Source organism: Pleurodeles waltl, chromosome 8, assembly GCF_031143425.1.
Source record: "Pleurodeles waltl isolate 20211129_DDA chromosome 8, aPleWal1.hap1.20221129, whole genome shotgun sequence".
Lineage (NCBI taxonomy): Eukaryota > Metazoa > Chordata > Amphibia > Caudata > Salamandridae > Pleurodeles > Pleurodeles waltl.
Window position 1 is genome coordinate 1,452,986,768 of NC_090447.1, and position 14,482 is coordinate 1,453,001,249.

The 14,482-nt window shown below is 41.3% G+C and overlaps 1 protein-coding gene across 1 annotated transcript in view; it reads left to right on the top strand.

The window, feature by feature from the left end:
* LOC138248756 (aquaporin-3-like) overlaps positions 1-13,817 on the top strand; it is a 64,614-nt gene extending 50,797 nt beyond the window's left edge. The window contains exons 5-6 of the mRNA XM_069202625.1: positions 5,640-5,857; positions 12,739-13,817. Coding sequence (XP_069058726.1) covers positions 5,640-5,857; positions 12,739-12,928 — 408 coding nt within the window. The 3' untranslated portion in view covers positions 12,929-13,817. The remainder of the gene's footprint in view (positions 1-5,639; positions 5,858-12,738) is intronic.
* Positions 13,818-14,482: the final 665 nt, after the last annotated feature.

Genomic DNA, 14,482 nt, shown 5'->3' on the forward strand with positions numbered 1-14,482 from the left:
CTCATTGATTTGCAACAACGGCATGTGATGTCAGCAATGCACGGTGAGTGTGCAACTTCTAATTACCTGAACTAACTATAACTGGTGAATTTAATTTTTTTTCTTTTTTTTTGTGGTCTTTTTTTGTCTTTTTTGGGGGGTGGGGAGGGGACAGGAGGTGGGAAGTGGTTTAGACCTGGTGTTAGCCAAGACCTTTTTGATTTTACTAAAAAATGTTATGTACACACAGGGTCTTCCATCCATCACTCTTCATCCTTTAGTCTGTTGTCTTTCACATTTTTCTTCTGTCCTGTACAGCAAATTGCATGGGGCATTGGGGCAGCCTTCTTAAGCCACAGGTTAATGTCACTTTGAGTGACTGCATTTTCCTGTTTCGCAAGGCATACACAAGCTAGTTCCTTTAGTGCCAGTGTTTTTACTTTATAATTACGTTAGTGTTGTCTCTGTTTAGAGCCTGATGTGATAGCTGGATGTTTCTGATGTGAACACCGTGCATGCTCCATCTTTATCAGATCCCATCTCCATCTACTGTCAATGCTGTTGTAAATGTCCTCTAGAGGTTTGCTTTTCTGATTATTTCACAGTATACCAGGTGGTCTCCATTTGCCATGTCTGACTGTAACGTCACTTTAACCTTTAACAATTTCTATATATTTTTTTTTAGTTTGTTTTTAAACCTTAATTATTATATTAATACCATATAAACTGCCAACCACTTGCTGCTCATGGCCTTTACCTCTGCACACCTCCCACTGCAGGCATGACTTTGGTCTTCTTCCATTCACCCCCCCCCCCCCCCCCAACATTGTCCAAGTAGTCAGTCGCCATATCCTGAAATGGCAACCACAACATTTTCTTTCATGTCGCATGCAGCCAGTCACAGCTCCAGCTCCCTTGGGAGCCTTGCTGGAGCATGAATGCTGACGTTTAGGAAAATAAAAAAACCTCAGGCAACCTGATTGCTCTGTTATTTGAAGTTGTGTGCCCTCAGGACTCTGCTATAGTCCTGTGAACCAGACCATCCAAATATACATACATTTCGAACCTTAATTTCTTAAAAACTACAGAATGGATTTACACCAACTGACAAAAACCTGCTTCATGGGTAAAAATCTGGCTTTCTACCAAATTTGGTGTAATTATGTTCAGTTGTTTTTACTGTAGCGCTCACTGTAAAATAAATCCTATAGAAATAGCATGGGGAAATTACATTTTGGGTACCCCCCTTTTTACATCGACGGTACCCAAGGCTGTTATGGAATGGGCTTAGGGGTATTGTGCTATGAAAATGTACCAACTTTCAAACCTTCGTTGTTATGCTCATCTGAGGAGGGCCCAGAATTATGAAATATGCTTCACAAGTTGCACTGAAGCAGAATGTGTGAACTACTACCACATGAATAATTACACTGACAGTAAAGAGTTGTATTGAAGCCAAGGCCCTCGTGATGAGTTCGCCGGTAACTGGTGTAATATTGATCGATCTGTATTTCTCACCTTATAAAATCTGACTCTGGCTGGTCAGAATTTATGGGATATGAAAATTCGATAATGGGTGTTAACACTGAAATTTTACTAATAAATATTCATGTATTCTGAATATTGAATTTTATAGAAAAAGAATTAATATAGAAAATAATACACAACTTTGGAAATGTGCCTACTTGAGTGACCACAAAGTGTCTTTATTAACGTAGTAGTATTAATGTAGTAGTATGTTATATTAATGGTCATGTATTATGTATTTGCTTCATGGGCCTTAAATTGGCGAGGTCTTGGGCCTAGTTGCAGGGCCTCATGTTAACACTGTTTAAACGAGTCACCTGAAAATGGCTGCATAAGAGAATTAGACTTGTAATTTTCCACCGCGTTGACCAGATGCTAGTAGCTAAATTTCTTTCCCATGAGAACTGCTTGCTAGAATACGTTGTGCTAGCTATTGATACTTTGTAGAATTTAGTGTGTGTAAAGGCGATGTTCCCAGGAACTAACAATGGATGCACTGACTGGAGTACAAAGTGATACAAAATTGTTACATGACAAGCCCACCAATGGGAACAGGAGAAGAGGAGCCAATCATCGACCTAGAAAAGACAGTTTAGCGTTATCTTAAATTTGAGGTTCTACTTTCATTGGACTAAATGTAAACGTATGATTTCTTTGACCAATAGCAACGTGGGAGGAAGTCAAAGAGAATTTAACTTAGCCAGACTGTACCGAGAGTAGATGAGACACTTTTTCCTAACTGCACGGAGAGGAGAAAGCTCACTTTTCCTAACTTTGTAGCCGATAAGTAACATTCTGTTCAGTTCCTGAAACATTTCTAGCTTGAACTTTATTGCTGAGTCCCCATGCCCTAGCTGACCGAACATATGTCTAATTGACAAAGACTATTGCAGCTTAGTGAACCATCCTGAGGCAAGGTATAAGACTGTTATTGATCTTGATGTCATTTGCTTTTGTCTTTAGGTACCAACCGCTAATTTTGATAGAGCCAGAGCTATATGTTTTTCCAAATTTGTGTTGACCAAATTGTTTTGTATGAAGCCCAAACAATGCCATTCTAATCAGAAGGTTAGTTAGGAAACTCACTGAAGATGATAAGTATTAACAGTTGACGTCTTTTCTTTGCTGAATCTGGGGTGTTGTTTCTGTTGCACAGTTATTCTTGCTATTGATTTGTACTGTAACTCTAGAATGTGTAGTGATTCATGCATTGCTTAAATTGAGAATCTTTAGAAGATTACGTCAACCGGCATTCTTTCTTTATGTTTATCATTTGATTTTGAGACTAAGTTACGTGATACTAGCGTTGTTAATATAGAGAAATAAACATAACTTTTACTTAAAGGCATGGTTATTTATGGCCAAAGGGGTCATGGTGTGTGGAAATTACTGACTCCCAAGATTATTGATCCCATTGATTGATATTGGTATTGAAATTAAATCATATGGTGGGAATTACTCCAAGCGCAGTCAAACGGTCCCTCAAACCTCTAACGCGTCCCCTTATAAATCAATGAGAAGACACCAAATAAGTTCAGACGCGCTAAAATGGGTAATAAAACGCTGATTTTCATGCTTACCGTGCCACAGTCGCAAAAAGAACAGATGATGGACGGAATGTAGAACAAATCAAACATTCACCCCCAGTCACAGATCTGGGTTTAATCCATCAGTTTTTTTGGACCAACTGTTTTTTGCATTTACCGCACCACAGTCTGCATGTCACACTATTTATTAGGCATTTTCTCTAATTAATATAGACCTGCATAACTTGCTGAAGTTTATCCCTGGGATGCAGGATTTATGACGATACTCATAATTCCGATATATATGGAAATCATTACTGCTCAGATAGGAATTTGATGATTAACTGGTAATGAGCGCCAAAATGTGAGGAATCAAAATACCTGATTAACTGTAATGCTCTGGACCTTAAGTATAAGGCTGTAAAGCCAAGTACAGGATGGAATTGTGATATAGCACAGTAACTTAGTAAGGACCTACATAGAAGGTGGTGCAATTGGAGAGCAGAAAGTGTGAAAAGGCTATCATTGCCTAGAATACACCAGAGTTATTCATCCAGGTTTGATGGAATGCTCCCACATTGTATGTCTCGTTCAAAGCGGTGCAATACATGTGCAATTGGGGCAAACTTTTTCGCACAGTTTTACACTTCGTGTCCATTACAAGGTGCAGTAGGGAGTGCTCACTTTTGTATCTAGACAAAACATTCCATTAGTATTGGGATCAAAAAACTGACCAGTGGTGTGCACTAATGGTTTTTCTTTTTCATTTTTTTTTTCCCCCCCAACTATACTAAGGCATTGTTTTGACCATATTGTGGTTCATCACTTCGGCATCATATCCTATTTTCTTTTTAATATGACTTGAAAATGACCCAATTCACACAGCACTGCTCATGGTACAGTACTTCAAGATTGAGATGCTCCTGATGAGACACACATCTTCTTGTGAAGAACCCATCTTCTGATTGAATTTACATATATGCTGCATCAGATATGTTTCATACGATTCAATTCCAATACACTTGAGGACGAATGGACACACCTGTGCAGCACCCACCAAGCTGTATTATTGGTATTGGAACTTGTGACACAAGTTACAGACTTCAAGCTTTGTACTGCAACATTCAACCTGCTGACGGAATAAAGGCCATAACCTGGAGGTGACACAGTTCCCACATCTATTTATTGGTAGCTTTCATCAAGCACCTTTTATACAAGTGTTGGTGGAGCCCCTTGGTCTCACTTCGGTATGAAGAAGTTCTGCTGGGATTTTCGTCAGCTACTATTGTTAACAAAGTAGTGTCTGCCTGAAATAATCATCAGTAGCAGCTGCTCTACACCTTGTGTTGCATGCAACTTCCCTTTGAGCACCAGCAGTGGTTTTGGAACAGGTTTCAGAGTGGGGATGCTGCCGTCAATGTTACATGACTGAAGTCAGAGGGATTGTATCACGTGAAAGAACAAATGTAGCAAATGTGCCCTGCCATTTCAGAAGAGCAGTAAGGTTGTAGTATGTGGCTGCTGGTGCAATTCGGCACACACTGTCGCCACCTATATTATAAAGAATGGTCTGGTACAGCACTGTCATTTACAGACAGCACATTTTCCATTGAAATGGGCACTAAATTTGCACGGAGATGCAGTTTTACTGATAACACTATAATGCACACAAAAGGAAATATGTGGAAGTCTGGTTTCACGAATATTTATCATGTGTGCATCCCCAAGTAAAGTGCCACAATTTATTTTGAAAGTATTAAAATCATTGTGCCCATCATACGCTAGAGCATCCCCCGTGCACACATACACACGCCTCCCTCTGCCCACCCCACCCACACCCGGATCGTGTGAATACCAGCTGGAAGTGACACAGGCAAAAAATAATGCCAATGTTTGCACTGTGAATAAATAAAGTTTGTAGACAACTGTGTGCTGCCCCTAAGGTCCTCCTTTGATACTTCTATTACTAACTTTAAATTTGAGAGAGCCCTATCATTTCACCATTTTATAATATCCCGATTTAAATAAATAACCTGGCATGGTAGAGAGAAATGGAAGGGAAGTTAAAACAAAAAGCGGCATAGGAAAGCTGGTATGAAAAGCATGATTTCCATATGACTCGGTCTTCCCCCCCTGAGATGGCATGTGCAAAAGAACGATGGGTTGGAATGCTACCCTGAGCGATAGCCTGTGGTCAGGCAAACTGAAAACATTCTTTATCACCTTTTGTGTGTTGAAGCAACTATATCTTTATGTTGGTTCGCCCACTTATAGAGCAGAAAGTGCCACTATCCATTTGGTCTCAGGGCTCGGCAGGACAGACCACCGTTTGCCTAGTCAGGATATGCCCCTCACTAGCTCCCTGTGAGAACTCATCTTTTCTCTAGGCGGTTTCATCTTAGAACACATTTGTTTTGGGTAAGTTTAAGACCCGTGCCAAGAGACCCTCCTGTAGTTGGTGTGTTAAGTGATATTAATCAGGTACTTTATTACTAGTCTGGAAGAGAGAGGACAGAGTAACAGATTAAACGGACTGTGCTAAATTGCGACTTTGGTTTAGCGTATGAATATTTATAAAGTCTGTTATTGTCTTCTGACCATGCACAGGTGATTGCGACGGCTGCTCTGCTGATCTGCATTCTAGCTGTTGTGGATGAGAAGAACAATGCTGCCCCGGTTGGACTGCAGCCATTTGTGATTGGCCTGATGGTGTTGCTGGTAGGCCTTGCTATGGGATTTAACTGCGGCTATCCCATCAACCCTGCCAGAGACCTGGCGCCACGCCTCTTCACTGCCATAGCTGGATGGGGTCTTGAAGTGTTTAGGTAAGAGTATGTATGTAGAGGACACTGTGATGTCCAAGTACTGTATTGCTTGCGTGCCATGCCTGTGCTGCACTAATACTTGGGAGAGACCAAGGCAATGGGAGAAATTTGTTCTGATGGACATTCTCTTGAGAGTGGGGACACAATTATAAGTAAGCTCACATAGCAGACACCTATCTGCATTCTTCCTAGGAGCATCATCCCTTCCACATGTGGCTTGATGTACCGATTAAGGAGTATCTCTTCGAGAAGAGATACTGTGTCCCCAAACTAACACCAGCTAATGGCCAAAGCCTACTAGAAAGTATTGTGATGTATCACCAAGAGCAAAAATCTGTAAAGGCATCAACAGCCTTTGGAGCTCAAGACGCCGGGCTGAATGTTTAGGCTTTGATATACTAAAGTCTTAAGGTAGATGTTCGTAATTCACACTTGTTAATGCCACATTAGGAATGTATGTTAGAAGAACGGGAACATTAATGCTGCATACCCTGAGCAGGGGATACAAACTGGAATATTAATATTAAACCCTAAAGCTGTGAAGGACATGGAAGCTTGCATTAGCACGCTGGAACAGTTGTGAAACAGTAGGGCACACCTATATGGGAAAGGTTTGATGCAGGTAATGCCTGACCGGAAGAAGTAAAAGGAAAACAGAAATGCTTGATGTTGGCCTATTCAGTGAGTGGACAAATAGCCATGAGAGTATGGAGAAAGGCCTCTGGAATAAATGCTTCCTACAAATAACCTCTGTTGAGGACCCGTGCTTGGTCCCCAAGTGGACCCTCTGTGCAAGGAACCTGAGCAAGAAGCCTCAGAAGGCTTTAGTAGTAAGTAGAAATTAGAAGAAATACAGTTGTGCACTTCAAGAGCTCTGCCAGTCAGTTTGAGAACTATGTAAAGTGCACAAGTGTTCTGAGAAGCACCAATGCTTGGAAAATATGGCATGAGGGAAGGTAACAAGCACCTTAGCCCCCTGACCTGAGCAAGGGTTACGAATGTGTGAGTGCACTGCTCTGGCTCAAACGCAGACAAAACTATGCCAAAGAATGCAGCTCTTAGTCTGAACAATGAATGTATTAAGGCACTTCTCAGATTTCAAATAAAAGGCACACAAATATATAAAAATAAGCATATAACTAAAATGAAGTAAAATGTGTGTGTATATACAAGAATAAGCACAGCAGTTAAGCAAATCAGAAAAGTGCCATGCATCAACAGTAAATGTATATATCTGTATATACAAGAATAAGCACAGCAGTTAAGCAAATCAGAAAAGTGCCATGCATCAAAAGTAAATGTATATCTCTGCTAAATAATCAAAAATGCATCATAGTTTTTCATCATCCTCGCCAACCAGACTGAAGGGAACCCAGGATCAGCCATGCCAGGAGACCCCCAAAGTGGGATCAAAGAGATCCCGGGCAGCGTGTCTCCTTAACAGGTGAGTTCCTGTTTTGGTGCCAAGTTTCTCTGTTATTTATACCATATAACAAGCTCAAAGAAAGATTTCTGGAAATCCTCTCCCCTCTGTTGGCCAGAGTCCCCATGCTTATTTCTGAGGCAGTTCTGTACCTTCCTCTAATGAACACATTCTCAGCCTTGTGCACTTGTATCTAGTCTGCATCCCCCATAATGTTCCAGCACGCTATGAGAAGATAAAAACAAGTTCTGTGTGGAAAGCAAGTTTTGTGTGAAAGAACATCTGCGCTGCCCTGCAACCGTAGCAGGGCACAAAATGAAATCACTTGCAAAGCACGGAGTCGATGGTCTAACATTGAGTCTGTGTTAAATACATACAGCATTACAGTGAGCCACTCATCACCAGTAGACACAGCTGGACAGAGTTATGGGCGCAGAATAACACCCATGTCTGACATTTCCTTTAAAGAAGGAAATGAGCCTAAAAGAGAGCAGGGACCAAAACCTATTGCTGTGTTGGATTTTAAAGGAAGTGTGATGTGTAATTTACGCTGCTCAAAAACATTCTTTTAGGATGTGGCCATGTTGACTGAAGTAAAAATATAGGTTACCTTGTGGAAAAGTTAGGACTGGTACCATAGTTGTTTGATACCGGCACCAATATGATTTAGGCGTTCCATATAAAATGTCATGCTAGTCCCAGCAATGGTAGGTGCAGTGTGGATGAATATTCTCTTATCCCTGGACTAAGAGAATAGCATCTTTACCACATACCCCTCCTATATTAAAATCAGATAATCCAGTTTAGGTTCCTGACCTGCTCCCAGGGCCCGCTTTCATCTAAAACCTGTAACATGGTCCGGGAGGCAAGTGCCTGCCCGTTTTAAGATGTGTTTGGAGTGGAACAGCACTGTGGCAGACTATGCACATACTTAAGTGTGTCACTTGATCACAATCGGCATGAAAGGTTCAAAGTGTGGTACACACCAACTGCCTTGATTTTAAGCCTTATGAGATGTTTACAAATGTCAGCAGTCACCAGGTTGTTTCCCCTACTGGTTCCGTGGTGAAGGGGTACGGCTGATTTCAAGGCAGTTGGTCAGTAGTCTGATCTCCTTCAGCTGGCTGAGTGACCGCACACAGCGAAGGCAGCATGGCATTCCACTTGGCACAAGCCAGGAGGGAATGGGCAACCTACAGCTCCAGACTCTGGATATACCATAGGAGCAGGGTCCACACAGGACAAAATATCTTTAAACATTTATTATATTTGAATAAAAATGGTGCATGTAGTGCAAGTATCCCTTGCTTGATTTATTTTCACTTTTTTAATTTTATCAGCAGTGCATGCCAGGATCATCAAGTCCGCCAGCATCTTTCAAACTATTGAACATAATGCTTGGCTTTTTAAGGTGAAAAACTTGTGCTTTTCAAGTCACGCTACCAGTGTCTCTATTTTTTATTCTAAGTGCAGTAGTCCATTATTGTCTGGGTGGCACTGATACTACTTGCACTCAGTTTTAAGACTCCCAAGTACACTTGCCATCCCAGGATGTACTTGTAGTGTGAAATTAGGCAGGCCTGGAACCTAAAAATGTACAAACATTTGTATGAAATCCTTGGCCAACATGCATTTCATGAAATATTTGCTTCCTCAGGCCGTAGCTGTTACATCAAAGACACGTCTACTATTTTAACCCGGGATGCCCTTTTTTCTTATAGTAATACCAAACGTATTTTAGATTCAGATAATGTTCGATCCTCAGAGCTGCTTTCAAAGTTGGTGCTCTCAAAACCATGGAAACCAGTAGGGGGTAGCAATGCAAGGATTTTGCTCTCTGTTGGCATTATCCACCCTCCATCTTGCACACGCCACTCTCCCAGAAAAGTAAATGTTCATGAATACTGATGGTGAACACCAACAACTGGAGCACTTGCATGTTACAACAATTTTAAAAATACAGAGGTTCCTCTCTGCCCCAAACATATGGACAGTGGTCCCTTCTTATTGGCTGGAGAAAGTACCCAGGATTCCGTAGCTTTAGCAGTTAAGACCTTGCTGGTTGAAGCTCCAAGTAATGTGCCCATTGTGCCCTCTGGTACCCGGTATTAGTGCCTCAAACTCCTGGGTTCCAAGCCTTTAGCTAAAGCGACTTGTGATTCTTAAGATACAGGCCCGCTTCCCATTTACCAGCTGCTTAGTGAAACCTCTAGAGAACTGGCACCCTATTCCATCCGTATTTCAGTGGCTACTAGACTCCAGTAACCGACTCCCCCCTCCACTACTCACCGATCAGTCCCACTGGACACCACTGCCAGGAGACCTTGGAATTATCAACATAACTTTTTGAAGGGTAAGCTGCTCATTCTTTTGCAGATCTATTACTTTTTTGGATTGTAGTAAGTATAAGGTGCACAATGATGTGTTTCAGAGTATATTCCACAAGGAACCTTTAAAAGTAATCTCAACCCTTGCAGTCGTGGCTCGCTGCGCTCACAAGGGGCGTGGCAGGTGTGGCGCGCAGCTGGGTGGAGGGGGGTAACATTTAATAAAAGATTTAAAATAAAAACTTACCTGATCCGCCACTGTGCTGCTCCTTTGTCCCGTCGCTGGAGGCACAGGCTCGCAGCCTGCCATGCGGACAATTCTGCTGCTGCTCTGGGAGTGCCCAGCCAGGGTGGTCCCAGGCAGACTGGGAGCCTGTGCCTGCTCTCTCCAGCCCAGCAACACAGTGCCAGGTTGGAGAGAGCACACTGCACATGTGTGTTTGGCCCACCCGAGATGGCTGGCCAACTACACATGCGCTCTGAGGGGGAGTGCACTCCCCTAATTCCCGTAATGCCCCGCCCCTTTCATAACAAACGAATAATAAACTTTTGCTGCGTCGGCTGCCGGGGGGGGGGGATCTGGAAATTAGTATTTTATTCCCTGGGCCATCTGTAGCCAGTTTGGCCCCGCCCAATGGGAGGGGTTATTGGTATTGGTCACAGAACCAATTTGGCGTAACTAAATATGAATGAGTATTTCCCTAAACACACCCCTAGCTGGCACACAGGTACCTTTCAGAGGCAGAAAGGTTGCGATATCTTGGATTTCACTTAGAATAGTGCACGGTCAGCTAGTTTACCGTAATGCGAACAGAATGTGCTGGAAAAGTTGGAAGGTTTGCCCTTGGAAACTTTCCTCATTGGTTAGGGAGTTTCCAGGCTAGTTTATCCTATAAAAGTTGCACCTCACCCACAGCTGATCACAACAATATCCGGACCTGCAGGAGAGGCCTCGGCCAGCTGTTTGGAACCTGTGTGGAGGCCTGAAGGATTGGACTGGCTCCCACTTGTACCCAGGACTAAGATGTGGACTCACAAGTGTCGTTTGACCTGTGTGGTTACAGGGGCACAACAAACTGTAAGAAGCCTTTTTCCTGAGCTGACAAGTAGGAACTGGACTCTGCTGGTGGCTTCCACTGCAGTGAGTTCTGGCCCCTAAGTACTATCCTGGAGAACCTGTTCGTTTTAGAAGTGACCAAGAGGAGCTGCTCCAGAAACTGAGAAGTTGGGGCTTGGAACATATTTGGTCTTCCAAGGCTCCCTGAGTGTCCGCAGAACCTGATGGTAAAGGTGTCAAATTCCAATTTCAGGAACTTCATCATATTCCTTTTTAGACTTGTCCCACTGGAGGATTTTAAGCTCTGTACAAAATAATAGGTCATACAGTAGAAATCTTGAGTGGGTGAAGGCACAAAAAGTACCTGACCAGGACGAGTACTGACCGTTTTCTGCCAAAACAAACTACTTCCATGGGACTTGGCAGCTACTCAACTTTGAGAAGACTGGTGGCTAGAGCCTGCAACGTTGCCCTGCCGGAGAATTTCCACTTACATTTCAGCAACGGTCAGAAGGTAGAATTATTGACCAGGAGGAACCCAATTGGTGGATCCAACCCACGCTCCATTGTGACTGGTGTGAAATCACACTGAGGTCCTGGTCAGTAGCGCACAGTGACGAATTGGCAGTCCAGTTATTCTTGGTGCTTTTTGCCTTCAATCTTTAAAAAAGGTCATATCTCCAGTTCCCCTTACTGGATAGTTGTCGGTTTTGTGCCATTTTACTCATGAGGATGTGTTTTTTTTAGTTTTGACTTACTAGTTTTAGTACTAGTAAATATCTAACACATTTTCATAAGTTAAGCCTGTCGGCTCTGTTCCGTGGCAATCGGGGTCGCGCCCAAGCTTAAATTACTGAAACTGTTTAACCTTGCCAAGCATATGGCCTATTACTAGTGGCGTACTTCCATCCAACCAAATTAATGATCCACTTTTAGTGTCCCTAAAAGCGTTTTCCCATTTAATGTCCGTTGGCTTGGTGGACACCATTGATAAGATCTATGAGGAATAGGTTACCATAGGTGAAAGGGGGCATCATGAACTTGCTAATTTTGTTGGGTTGTAGATTCTAAGCTGAACTTGTATGATGCTATCAGTTATCCATAGCTGGTGCAATTTATTATTATTTTTTTTTTTTTTCATTTCTTACCATGCGTACATCAAAAACATGTTCACTAGTTGGAGCCGTGAAGGCATGTTAATCTGCGGGAAATATCCTTTACGGACAAGTAATGGGTAATGGTGTGCTACTTGAGCTGACCAAGCCCACTGAGTCCTACATAATTTTACAGATTTCTGAGGAGCTGGAAGGTTACGCTTTAAAAGCAATGGAGCCCCAGGGAAGATTTCTGTTGTGCATAACAAGCTTTGGATGTCTACATGGTCTTTTATGCTTTCCAGAGGGCATTGTTTTCTAAGACCCTATTGCTGTGATTTGTACTTCACACAAACAAAGCATTTTCTTCTCTTTTAGAATTCCTATGGGGTGCCTAGAAATAATTTTTTAATAGATATTGAGATCTTTGTGCTTTCAGAGTTGTAGATTGTTTTATTACTTGTCACAATAATTATATCCTCTGATTGTTAGCGTTTAGCAAGATTCTTAATGCCACAGTAAGGATTGGGGGGGGACTATGGTAGTTAGCACCAATAGGGTCCCTCCATTACTCAGCAAAATGGTTGCAAACTGGTTGCTTTCTATGTTACATGTAGAACTGTATACCCTTTACGCAGGGAGGAACGCCTACACCAAAAATGTCTTTGTATTTTAATGTTAAATCTATGAATAAAGTTGACTTCTGGCCTAATAGTTAGGATAATATAAATCTTTTTATATTATAAATCCTGTTTATTATATTATAATTTTACAGCATTATAACTTAGTAAAGTGTATAATCAGAACAATCAAATACTTTCGCTCTTTGCCCTTCTACGCTTCAGACCTGCTTATTTTTTTTATTTTTTTTTATTTAATATTTTTAATTTAAAAAAAAAAAAAAACTTGTCTTAAATACCCTAATGACTGAGAATGTCTTTCTCATTAATGGATGTTTTTTTATTTTTTTATTTTTATAGTGCAGGGAACCACTGGTGGTGGGTACCAGTGTTGGGACCTCTTGTGGGTGGCCTGATCGGCGCCATTATCTACGAGCTGTTTGTAGAAATCCATCACCCACTGGATCAGGAGAAAGAGATCCTGGATGACAACGGTCCTGATCACCCAACACGTTGTCCCCAGTATGAACTTGTTCAGAGTGCTGCATAAAAGCTGGATTTGGTGTATACTGAAAGGAAAAGGCACTTTGTTTGGATTTGGATATTCCTAATGCTTTCAGAGGTGATCCAATGGAGGGTCACAACATCTACCACTTTGTTTTTCTTTTGCCAAATTTTGAATTGCTTAGGAGACTAAATGTATGGGGTCTTTAAGTAGTATTAGTATTGTATTGAGGCGATGCAGTCTGGTATTTTTACATGAAAACATTAAATTATATATCACACTAGGGTCTTTAAAATTATAACGTGCTATGCTTAGATTTGTTTGGATGTGAAGGGTGTCAACCTCACTGCATTAGGACTTGTGCTACCATATACATTTTTGTGGTGCCTTTATTCCCAAAAAGGTAATTTTCATTTTCTGGTATTAAGAAAATGCATCCGATTAAAATTCAACCTAGTGTTTATTTATTTTTTTCCCTCTTTTCCATGTTTTTTTGTATGTTTAGCGCTGGCACTCTGGTTCCACAATTCCCTATTCTGAGCTTTTCTTGAGTGGAGCAGCCAGGCTACCTTTTTGCCTTATTGTACAGTAACGGGAAAAAGTATTCCCCATATAACAAAAGTTCTAAAGGTGTAAAGCTGCTTCACTTTGAGGCATTAGATTTCTAAAAAAAAAAAAAAAAAAACTCCTGTTTGCTTCAATAAATAGTGTGGCTGTGTATATGCAGCGAAGGATATTGGGTTTTGATATTTTAAGGCAGACTACCGGAGATATGACTAGTAGGTGTCCTCCTGCGCTTTAGTTTCTCCTTTACGTTGTTCCTGCCGCTCCTGTTTTTCTTAACGTTTTAAGTATTTTGTGTCTGTGCGCATTTCTTTTGTGTGCTTCTGATATTGTGTTAATTTTTTATATGCTCAATAAAATATTTTGGATTAGGTAACACAAGGACTCTTTATTTGGCTTGCATAATCATCATTTAAATTTCATTTATTTTTCCTTTTAACGTTTTTACAACGGTTATATTGGTAAAGGACATTACAGGCCCAGTGACAGGACATTGAATGCTAATAAAAGTTCAAGGATCTTAAGATGGTTGTGATGCCATCAAAACGTCAAACATCAGTTATTAAACTTTACTGCTGATAGAAAAGAGCTAACCTGGGGGTTGGGGGATTTATAGAGTAATTCAGCTAGTTGTATATGTCCATAGTCCAGGCTTAACAGCACAGATGTTGGAATGTGTATTTTTTACCTTCTTCAGTTGACGAAGTTGGTATGTTTCGCTAGTAACTAAATTTCATATTAATATCAAAGTGTAAACCTGATTGTCAAGAAACCCAAAGAACTTTCAGGTAATGCTAATAACAGAGTATCATTCAATCTACATTCAGATAACCATAATTTATTAGGAAAGTAGAGTTTAAAAAAAAAAAAAATTATGCCATAGATTATATTATTTGCTGGATTCAGATCAAGATACTACCTTGACATCCATCTCTAAATCGCATCTGTGCAGTTCTTGAGCTCAACGTCCAAGAGGAGGAAAGTATCTCCATCCAAGAGACGGACTCGGATGAATCCGAAGGTGAACGGTCCTCG